Below are 12032 nucleotides of genomic sequence, written 5' to 3'. Positions count from 1 at the left end.
CCTTTGACATGACATAACAATGTAAACATTGTTTAGGCCATGCCCCTTTTCACATTCCAACATCCTTCTTCCAGGACATTGATAGATTAACCTCTGCATTCCTATGGAGGGATAATAAAAATCCTTAGGAAGGATATCTCTTTAGGGTGCTGTAACCTGCCCAACTGGAGACAGACTCCATACATATCAATCAGCATTCCTAGCTGCTAAGGATGCTCTTTGGTTCGTACCTCATTCCCAGAACCTCCCACGATGGGTGGAAATGAAGACTTCTTTGTGTGCCCACTTTAACCTTTCGGCCATCATCACTGTTCCACAATGTAAAACTCCTCAATCACCGATGATCTTTTCCAACACTATAGAAGCTCTTTAAAGGTTGGCTAAATACATGCAGATACATTTTCAAAACTCCATGCAAACAGCTCTTTGGTATAATCCGAGGACTAGAATACAGACTACTAATTTCTCGCTGAAGTCTTGGACATCCAAGGGCATTTTACAAATTAAAGATGTATTTGGCTATGACAACAACCCCTTGCCCTTTTCTACCCTAGCTCAATTCTTAAACCTCAAATTATTCGAAATTCACATGCCTGCTTATCCCTTCCTACCAAGCTTCTTAGCCTATTGGCTTATTTCTGGTTGAATTACCTCTAAAATCTATTGGACACTCTCTAGTTTCCCCCTTCACAACAGTACTGTCTTGCCAGTAAATGGGCCAAACATTTAGATTCTGATACAATAGCTCACATTTCAAAAGAAAGTTGTGAAATCATTAATAAAGTAGCCTTGAGAAACCTTCAGCTATTTTCCAGGAAACATATTTTGCTATGACACCAGCTTATCTACATAAATGAATGCTTTGTGATGATGAGAAATGTTGGAATTTCAAATATGTGACTGGTTCTCATCGGCATATACTCTAAAATTGCTTCTTAGAGTCTCCTGGGACTATGTCCAATCCCAATTAACAGCAGTTTTCCATACTCTGATAGTTCTAGAATAGACCACTGTAATAGTCGACCGTGGGCATCTAAAGATATGATTGATCCACGCAGTACTGATATGGGCCTTCCAAATCTTCTCCTAATGATTGCTGTAATGGTCATTTTATCAGAATGGAAGTCGCTTAACCATATTTCTTATCATACATGGTGGGCATAGGTCTCCTTCTTAAGAAGTGCTTATAACTCACATTCAAATAAATGGACCTTCCCACAGATTTCTTCTATAATATGGGTTACTTGGTACAAGTTTGCTGAGGGAAAATGATAGCCATATAGGCTACGTCTCTACATTAGCTCCTACCTTCCATATGGGGCATTGCTGAGCACTCCCCATTCACCCTGTTCCTCCCCTTTGCCCCCCTTTTCTACATGTATTAATTGTTTAACATAGTTGGTTTCTACGCCTTGTAAACATCGTACTATATAAAGCCACCCTGGTACATGAATAACACCTTTTTCCTCATTCAGCTATGCATAGATGTTGTGAAGGTTAATATCAAAGATGTGGAATTAATATTCTCTATTGGTATAGGAAATGTTTTGTATATATTTTTAGACTAGTATATTGACTATCAATAACATGCTTCTAGGCACTCATACCAATAATCTATGCATATGTGACTTTCTTGCTTATGCATGACTTTCACCATCTGTGATATAATAAGTTGAGGTGCAGCATGCTAAGTTTGTACTCTTATAATGATGTATGGTTTGTATCGCAATAAATTCGAATAATTTTTTTGTGTATTTTGTATGTTGCAAGGTCTATGCATCTCTGAACTATCTTATGATAATTTAACTGCCAATAAAAAACTTTGGAACATGAAAAATAAGGCCAATTTAATTATAAAGAATTACTAAACCTTTGCATCTGCTGCATTAGGTCGATATGTTTCAGCCGTAAGTAGGCCTGGCGGCTCTGCGGCTATCGTCAGGCCCAAGTGAATTTAGATTAATTCTAGATTATGAGAAACCTAGTTAAGCATTTTAACTCCCATACATGTTGTTCAGAAGATCATTTCAGTTATTAGTAGAAGGAAATAGAACAGTGTGTTCAGCATTACGAGAATGGTGAAGAAAATAATCAATTCCACCATTCTACTGTTGGAATATATACTCACATATGAGTACTGTTATATTTTGTGCCCCTACCTAGCTGTACCTATCCTAGTGTGTCTAGGGTGGGAGAATTTGCTAGAATTTCTGTAGGATGCTCTAAATTCCCCATTACCTCTATATAAGTGTCTTCAGGGAGCCCATCTTAGTGGAGAGCTGGGTATCATCCCTTACCAGAGGTAAACAGGAATCAGCTGGGCTGGAATTACGGAATAGGGCGACCTCAACAGTGTCAGCGAATTGCTCTGTCTAACAAAGGAGTGATGTTGTTTAAATAAAAACTTCACTCGCGTAATCATGGCAAAGCCCCAATCAGGCCGATATTGTTGATCATTTTGTACTAGTTCTGAGTATTCAAGGCACTTGATAATATGCCTACAAAGAAGTGTAAATGTAAGCAAAGCTATTTCAGAGAATATTATCCTGCACAGGCAGGCAAGTGAATGTGATTTAAACATCAGTGTTCAAAAAGATGGCAACTTTAAAACGTGAGCCTGTAAAATTGTGTTGTACCTACCTGGGCCCAATGAGACCACATGGTTGAACAGTACAATGTGTACCACATATTGACATCTTTATTAAAGAAATGCACAAAATCATCCTAATTAAAATGTATTTAATACAATGCTACACATTGCACTCCTGCTATTTCTAATTGCTCTAAAGAACAGATGTAATTGTGGCCTAACTTATGGTCCTCTATTTATTGATCTAGGAATGGTGGGAGACTGAGTCTGTCTGCCTGAAATTTGAACTCCTAACTGCCAGAACACCTTATTTTGTCAACAGGGAGAGTTCTGTTTATTAAGCGACAATACCGTCTTAAATGATGAAATCACAAAATTGAAGGGAAACTTGGCTGTGGACTCTACTGTCTACCTGCATTCTATATCATAGGAGGAACTCTAGAAGCATTGGTTAATTGATGTACAATATCCAGCAAATAATTTGTGTCAGACTGGCTTCAGATGTACATTTTTCATGTAATTTAATGACTAGTCTATCACATTTGCTTCAAATTTGATTTACAATATGTTTTCTTTTCCGCAGTTGTCTCTTGTGGAGAGCTTCCTTCTCCGGTAAATGGGAACAGGATTGGAACATTAACAGTGTATGGAGCCACATCGATTTTTACTTGCAATGCAGGGTACACTCTTGTTGGGTCTCATGTCAGAGAGTGCTTAGCAAATGGTCTCTGGAGTGGTGCAGAAACACAGTGCCTTGGTAAATATGAAATCTTTTTCTGGCTAAGTTACTTTATCAAATGTATTGAACTTTGATTGTGAATGATTCTTAGATACAATTTTGTAAATGTTTTCATTATTTTTTCCATCAATAGCCTAATTAAGCCTTACATCATGCAAACTTGTATCCTCCTTTCAGGACTTAGTTATGAAGGGTTTCAATCTATCAATCAGGATTTATAAAGTGAAGCACTGTCACCCCTAGTGGTATCTGGGTGCTGAGAGTGCAGAGACTCAGTCGAAAAGCCAGACCTTGTGTTTCCTTCTGAAGTCCGCCAGGGTGGGCGCTGTTTGAAGATGAAGGGGCAAGTTGTTCCAGGTGCTGGCTGTGAAGTAGGAAAAGGAGTGGCTTCCTTTGAGGCTGCGACTGTTGCGGTGGTTAGGGCATGCACTAGTCAGGAAGAGCGCAGGAGCATTGCGGGTCTTTGGAAGTTCAGTCGGTGGGTGATGTAGGCTTGTCCTCGATCGTGTAGCACTTTGTAGATGTGCGTGAGAATCATGTACTTTGCAACTCTTCTGCATGAGAAGCCAATGAAGGTGTCTGAGGTAGGGGGTGATGTGGGTCAATTTGGGGAGGTCCAGGATGAGTCGGACTGCAGGTCTGGAGTCTACTGAGGAGCTGGGTGGAGATTCTGGCATAGTGGGCTTTGCTGTAGTTGAGGCGGCTGGTGAAAAGGGCCTGCATGGCGGTCTTCCTGGTGTTGACTTGGATCCATCTAAAGATTCTGAGAATCGTGCGGAGGGTGAGCAAGCAGGAGGAGGTGACTGTGTTGACTTGCAGTCTAATGGTTAGTTTGCTCTCGAGGATGATGCCTAGGTTGCATGTGGGTGTTGGTCCGAGTTCACCAGCTGTGGTCCTATATAGAAGTGCTCTTCATGAAGATCAGTACTTCTGTCCCCAAAGTTGAGTTTAAGACAGTTTTCCCTCATCCAGTTGGCTACTTTGGTAATGGTGTTGCAGAAGTGAGTTCTGGTTGTGGAGGGATGTTTTGATGTAGCATGCCATCTGCGTAGGAAATTATATTGATGCAGTGGGCTCTGATGACATCTATGAGGATAGTCATGTAGGTTTTGAACACAGTGGGGCTGAAGGATGATCCTTGTGGTATGCCACATATAATGTCCTTAGGTTCGGATGAGAAGTGAGGTAGCCAGATGCTCTGCGTGCATCCTGGGAAGTTAGAGTCGATCCACCTGAGGGTGTTTTGCTGTCTACCGATGTTGTAGAGTATGTTGATTAGGATGTGGTGGGATATGGTGTGAAACGCAGCAGAGAGGTTGAGTAGGATCAGGGCAACAGTCTCTCCATGGCGGAGGAGGGTTCTGATGACACCGAGACCAGACAGAGTGGTCTCGGTGCTGTGTTTGAACAGAATCCTGACTGGGAGGCATCAAGTAGGTGGTTTTGTTCCAGATATTCAGTGAGTTGTAGATAAACAGGTTTATTGAGTACTTTTTCAGGTTAGGGAAGCAGGGAGATCTGTCAATAATAATGTTTGTGTTCGCTGGGGTAAGCTGAAGAGGGGTCTGACCTCTCCATTTGTCCAGGAAGGTTCCTGCTTCCTAGACAGATGGCCCCTGCTCCGAACCCACTGAGATCAACTGCGGCATACCCCAAGGATCCTCGCTGAGCCCCACACTCTTCTATATTTACATAGCCCCCCTCACTGCCATCGTTAGACAGGATGAGCTCAACATTGGATACTACGCCGATGACACCCATCTCATCCCCTCACTCATGAAAAAAGACATCAGACTTTGCTTCTAGGAAGGAATGAAGAAAGTTACAGCCTGGATGAAAGACAGTTGTCTGAAGCTCAACTCAGAGAAGACCGAGGTCCTCATACTCTGACCCTGCACCTCTACCTGGGAAGACACCTGGTGGCCTTCTGCCCTCGGAAATCCACCCACTCCGACAGACCACGCACAAAACCTCAGCTCCTCTCTTTCCTTGAACTGCCAGATCAACGCCATCGCCTCCACCAGTTTCAAATGCTTGTGCATCCTCCACCAGAGCTTGAAATGGATCCCCCTGACTGCAGAAAGACCGTCACCCACGCACTCATAACCAGCAGACGTGACTATGGCAACGCCCTATACGCCAGAATCAACAGAGCTCTACTTCACAAACTCCAAACCATCCAGAACACCGCTGCCAGACTCGTCCTCGGGACACCGCATCATGAACACATGACCCAACATCTACAAGACCTCCACTGGCTCCCTGTCGAGAAGAGGGTCACCTTCAAACTCCTCATCCACGCCTACAAATCTCTCAACAACATCGGACCCAAATACATCAATGAGAGAGTATCCTACCATGTACCCAAGAGGAACCTCTGCTCCGCCGACCTAGCCCTGGCAGAGGCCCCCCGCGTCCGCAGAAACAGAACAGGCGGGAGAGCCTTCTCCCACATCGCAGCCAAGAACATCAGACGTGCCCTGACCCTGCACACGTTCAGGAAGGACCTCAATACCTGGCTCTTCGACTGATCCGGAGCTGCCCCCTCTCCCCCTAGCACCTTGAGACCCTCACGGGTGGGTAGTGCGCTTTACAAACCCCCTATTGATTGATTGATTGTGGTGATGGAGGTGTTGATGATGCTGGTGAGTTTTTTTTTCTGTACCATAAAACAGGATAGTGATATGACTCGACTCCCACTCCAAATGTCAGTTGCATAAAAATCAGAAATACAAAAAGCAATTCAACATCATGCCCCATCCTTCCTGTCCCACCACCCCTGCATACCAGTCCCACCCTCCTCCCCGTTTTTGTCCCAAAACTCCCATTCAACCTACACAAGGGGAATACCCACTTGGGGGAGAGGAAACAGCAGCATCTAACCTGCCCGTATACCCATATAGAAAAGCTAACATTATGCAGCAGGACAAGGTGAAACAATAAAACTATTCACAACTTTAACCTGACAGTGCACTCAAAAGAAACCCATAGTAGCAACATTTATGTTGGTCTAGTAACCATGTCCATGATGTTATAAAGTCACTATATCTATTCTGAGTCCTCCGGATTTGACCGGGCCGCTGGGCTGCCGTGTCCGCTCCGGTGTGGTTTGGATTTGCAGATATGTTTAGAGAACTTTAGAGCAGATTTTGGGTCTGTAAAAAAATGCGCCTGGCCATCATGTGATAGTTTCAATTTAGCGGGGTACTGCATAGCGTATGGCACAGATGCAGATTGAAGGATATTCTTCACTGGTACAAACTCTCTTTGTGCCGCTTGGACCACCGGGGTGTGGTGCGGGAAAAAAGACAGCGTGTTTCCCCCATTTATTATAGGACTCTTGGCTCTGGCCTCCAGCAATATGGCATCTCTGTCTGCATAGTTCAGCAGACGTGCAATTATCGGGCGTGGCGGTGCACCTGGTTTAGGCCTGGGGCAAAGAGAGAGATGCTCCCTCTCCACAATCATTACGGACGACAGTACTGGACTAAACAGCTCGCGCAGAATGCAGCACCAACGGCACACAAACGGTTAACCTCATGGCTGCTATTGATATTCCTCTCCTGTGCTGGACAGTAACAGGAATGGGTGTGGTCATGACGAGCTCAGCTCATCATGAGCACACGAGCACCGTGCATCATGACTAGCTGATGAGCATGGAAGGGGTTAAATGATGCCCCCCCCAAAGGTCGCAAGCTGCAAAGGGAGATTGAGCCACAGCCCGCAGCCAGCAGATATGGCAGCGCGCTTATCAGTCACCAGGGGTATCCAGTCCAAAATGCCAGTGCGCCACAACCAGAAATCCAGCAGGGTTGTCAGCAGTAGATGTAGCTCCTGCACCAGCACCGCATTTCACCAGTCTTCACCAGGTAGCTTCAGACTAGCCACTACAATATACACTGGCTATGGTCAAGGCCCATGGATCATGTTAGCACTTTCACTTTCGGATGACCCTTTCATTAGAGACAGTGTAATCCAGCAAGAGTGTCTTCTCTATGGACTTGCAGCACCACAGCTCCCATGCAAAGCCCAACCCAGCCCACAGTCCGCAGGACCAGAGCACCAGCAGCGCCACAGATGGGTCCAGCTGCCCAGGCAGCCCAGACTACCGCTGCGACAGCCGCCTAAGCACCTCTACGCCCACAGATCTACCGGCAAGACAAGTACCTCACAATGTGGCAGCGGACCGGACCCCCATCCAGCATCCCGGCCGCACCGGGACCCTGCCAGCACTATTGTACAGGGACGTCCAGGCTCAGCCGCCCGCCCCAGCCTGAGCACAACGCCGCCTAAGGCTCTGCCCCACCTACCGCCCCTCTCCGGGCTTCCATGTATCCAGCACTCCTCTTTTCAGCACCTCGTCATGCCGTCTCCAAGGATCTCGCCGCAATAGCTACCAGCGCCCGGGCAGCAGCGGTCTCCGCACCTCGGTATGCCACGTCTCCCACGGATCTTCTGGTCTTTCTACCTGCTGTCGGGTATTCAGCAGGTGTAATCCTCCGGGGGGGTCCAAACAATGACACCTCCGGCTGACCAGCACCCCAGAGTCTCCCCTCGCTCACACTGCCTCGCGACCCCGCCTTCACAATCTCAGAAGCGGGCAGCCGCCATCTCCTCGGGTGCCCGTTCTAGTTCTCCGCTCGGGTAAGCATGATGTCTAGGGCTCGAGGAACTCCACAATTAGCACCGATCGTGCAAGAAATTCTTCCCCATTGCTGCAAGTAACTTCAGGCCGCACAAGGGGGGATAAACAGTGGGATTTGTCATATAATACAGCCCAGTATGTGGAACTCCCTCAGAATGCAGCCATTCCGCTTTGCGCCGTAGCTACACCCATGATGCTGGTGAGTTCTGTGCTGATTTTGTTGGTTAGGAGGTTAAAGAGACGGTCGGGGTAGGAGTCAGTGGGTGCCCTAGAGTGAATTAATGACATGATGGCTTTTGTGGTCTGGGTGGTGAGCTGAGACAAGGTGGTGATCATTTGGCTGGTGTGTGCTGGTTGTTCAACGCTGTTGTGGGTGAGAGCAGTGGGTGGCGGCTCAAAGTTTTAGATGGTGGAAATCTTGCTTTGGAAGTAGTCCAAGAGCGTTTCACAGAGCTCTTGGGAGTGGTAGATTGTGTTCTCTATAGTTGCCAGGTTGGAGAATTCCTAGACTATTTTGAAGAGTTATTTTGTGTGGTTGGTGATCCAGCGGCCTATAGAAAATATATCATAAACAACGCTACCCAACTTCATAACCTATAAACAAAATTCTATACTAAATATGGACCCATTTATAAACTTGACATATTTTGGGCCTACTGAATCAGGTGGTCAGATTAAATTTATATACACATTATCTACAAACTATATACATTTTTATACATCTGCGGAAAGAATATTGTCATTAGAATAAAACTTGACCATTTAAACGACCACCATTGGCGACGTGATCTAGCTAATAGTAACCTACACTTCTGAATAACCAAGACCAGCTTGTTTGTCCAAAGTAAGATTTTATTTACTAAATTATGGTATATAAGTTGATAGTTTTATAAATGAATTTTATTTGCAATAAAGCAAGCATGATTGTAAAGAAATATGAGAAAATACAATTTAAGCAAGTAAATCAAATTTAAAGTGAATATATAAAGTTTAGCATTTCTAAAACCTAATTCCCTAACTGAGCTAAATAGATAGAATTTAAAGAAAAGTTCTTTGAGGATTCTTACGTGCTCCACGCAAAGTCCAACAGCACATCACCCTCATCGGAAAGTCAGAAAGCAGCAGCCAGCCCATCCCTAAGGGCATGACTTTTTATACCTTTCTATGCTAACTAAACTACGCAAAGGAAAGTTTTCAGAAATCTTCGACGTCCCATTGGCTGAGAGTGACAAGTGACATGTCACCCACTTTTCAAAACTTCCATAAAGTCATATTTCTTAGAGACCATTGTCCCTTCCGAGTGCAACCAGGAGCTTCCTGAGTTTGCAACAAATGTATTAAGTCATTCTCGCAGCGTCCATTGACTTTCACTTGACTTCCGCGGATGCCAAGTTAAGGACTGACAAAATGTTCTTTTTCGACCTTGGCCATGTCCGACAGAATGATGACAGCACATTAGTTTTTGCTTTGTGAACGCAGCTTTTGACGAATAATTTATTTCAGAATGGGCGTCTCGTGACTTTTGCAGAATTACATGTCAGCTCTTTTCTGCGACTCAATTGACTAGGCCCAAAAGCAGGCAACTTATGATTTCTAGTATAAAACAAACACAGGAAAAGTATTAATGTAAGAAATAATGTAGATTCTGTATCCACCCCAAGATTTACTAATTAATTAACCCACCCGATTAATCAAAATGTTACCTAGCCATTGCAAACAAATAAAGCAGCGTTTATATCTACCAGTCTCCGCTATTCCATGAGACCCATATGCACCTAGAATAGTAGAAATGACATCACACAGACAAGGAAAAGCAAAATAAGCACATGCTTTTTTTTTTTTTTTAAGTTTGCAGCAGTTAGTAATGACAAAAACGAAAACAATAAATTATTTTATTATTTTGCACGAACAAAAAGATGCAACAATTATGCACGTTTATGAGCACACATATTAGTCCCCCCATGTGTAAAGTTTAATCTAAGTTGTATTAGCACGACATATCACAAATCATTAATATTATTATTCATGTTATGGAAATGTGACTTCACGAGTTTAAACAAAATTTTGTTTTCTATCTCGCTCCATCAACTCCCTCATCTGGTGATTAACAAATCACCACACCAGCACTCAAAATTTTGATAATTTAAATTTCTAAGAAATCGATTCAAATTCATTTGTATCAGTAAACCTAAAAGTCTGTTTCTGCAAAATCTTTGGAATTTATATAACGCTCCCCATGTAACTCCTGTAATTCAATCTCCCTTTCTTCTTCTTTTCTGAGTTTATAGATTCTTTTCTTTTCTTTCAACTGTTTCTTTCTTTTATGTAACAAACAACCTAATTTGGTCAAAATAAAAATGAATACTATTATAATCAAAGGTGCCAGAATCTTGCCAAGAATTGAACTTCCGATATTATGAAACCAATTTTTAATTGCTTGAAACCTTTTTGAAAGTTTCCCTGTAAAATCATCTTCTTCTAAAGGAATTATCTCTGAATGCATTTGTGTAATATTTTTAATATACATTTCAATATTCTTACTTTCATCAGGTATATATGTACAGCAATGTTGTACATGTAAAATGCCACAGACTCCTCCCTCTTTTGCTAGGAGTATGTCTAAAGCAAGGCGATCTTGAATTACCATAGATCTAATAGCAATAACTTCAACATTCACTAATTGAAATCCATCAGCTGTGTCAGTTGATAATCTATCAACTATAGTGGACAATTTCCTGATTCTCCCTGCATTTAGGGTTATACCAACAAAAGGTATTACAGCTTGAAAAATATCTCCCAGAACTTCAGTAAAAGTTTCTCTTTTAGCTCTATTTACATAATTATGTATTTTAAACAATCCTTCTGAATCTCTGTCAACATGAAACACTTTAGGAAAAACAATTCCCACATAACAAGTTCCATACCAGTGGTCTGGAAGGTTGTAATAGGCTTTGTCACCACAAACAAAATAAATCCCAGGAAAGATAGGATCTTTTCCACCTTTAAATCCCCAACCTCCCAGAATCTGATAAGTATCTTCACAGTTACTTGCACCTACAAAATAATTATCAAAAAGTGTGTTATCTCTTCTAATGCAAAGCTTTCCACTAACTGGTTTGTCTATGTGAATTGCAATATTTTCAAGCATTTTGCCATTTAATTTCTCATCCTCTTTCTGCCAGAAGGCTGACTTAGTCTGCTTGACTAATTCATTCCTCTTATAAATTGCTCTTCTCTCTTCAACCATATTCAAAAATTTCTTTCCTTCAGCACTTAATTTACATGTTAGATTATTCTTGTAAGCGTACTCATAAGTGAGTTCATTAGTAACAAGGAAAAATTCTCTCATTTGTTTTGCTTTCTTATGCTTATTTAAAGCATTATCAATCTTAATATTTGCAAAAATTTCATCATAATTTGAATAGTAATATTCTAAACGTCCAGTTTGATAAAATAAACTAGTTAATACACTACATGTTACAGCATAAGTGAGAGGAAGCATATTATATGTTACTCCCTCAGAAACAGAAGCAGGTAACTTAACGCAGACGTAGCAGTCTTTTGCATCCATTACCTTAACATATTCACTCAATAGCTTTGTGAATGTATTACTTGAAAAATCACCAATTGATTTATCTTGATGAATGTTAGGCTGATGATCAATAACTTTTGCAGACGTACTATGTTTAGTTTGGCTAACCAGAGCTTTGCTTGTTAAGTTAACTTTGTGTAATTCTCTATTCATTTCTAAAGGAATAATTACAGCTAGAACCAACCAGAGCAGAACCAAAATGAGCAGACATACCAGAGTCATCTTACAGCATCTTTTAAAAACAGAACACTTTGAAGTGCTCTCCTTAACATAAGGCATTCTTGGTTAATTTTAGCCTCAAAAATAAAAATAAATTTTAAAATTTTAAATTTCAAAATTTATATTTACACCCCCCTTTTAAAATTTCTTTTTCTTTTTCTTTTAAAACCCTAAACAAGATTTCTTCGACCTTATGTCATACATAAGTTTTCTTCAACTAAACAGTTTTTCTTCGACCTTGTGTCAA

The 12032-nt window shown here is 42.1% G+C and overlaps 1 protein-coding gene across 1 annotated transcript in view; it reads left to right on the top strand.

Moving 5' to 3' along the window:
• The window catches only part of CSMD1 (CUB and Sushi multiple domains 1), a 4503734-nt gene that overhangs the window by 4020476 nt on the left and 471226 nt on the right, over window positions 1–12032 (top strand). The window contains exon 52 of the mRNA XM_078647516.1: window positions 3174–3347. Coding sequence (XP_078503642.1) covers window positions 3174–3347 — 174 coding nt within the window. The remainder of the gene's footprint in view (window positions 1–3173; window positions 3348–12032) is intronic.

Source organism: Lissotriton helveticus, chromosome 6 (assembly GCF_964261635.1).
Source record: "Lissotriton helveticus chromosome 6, aLisHel1.1, whole genome shotgun sequence".
Lineage (NCBI taxonomy): Eukaryota > Metazoa > Chordata > Amphibia > Caudata > Salamandridae > Lissotriton > Lissotriton helveticus.
This window is presented reverse-complemented; position numbering and strand designations above follow the sequence as displayed.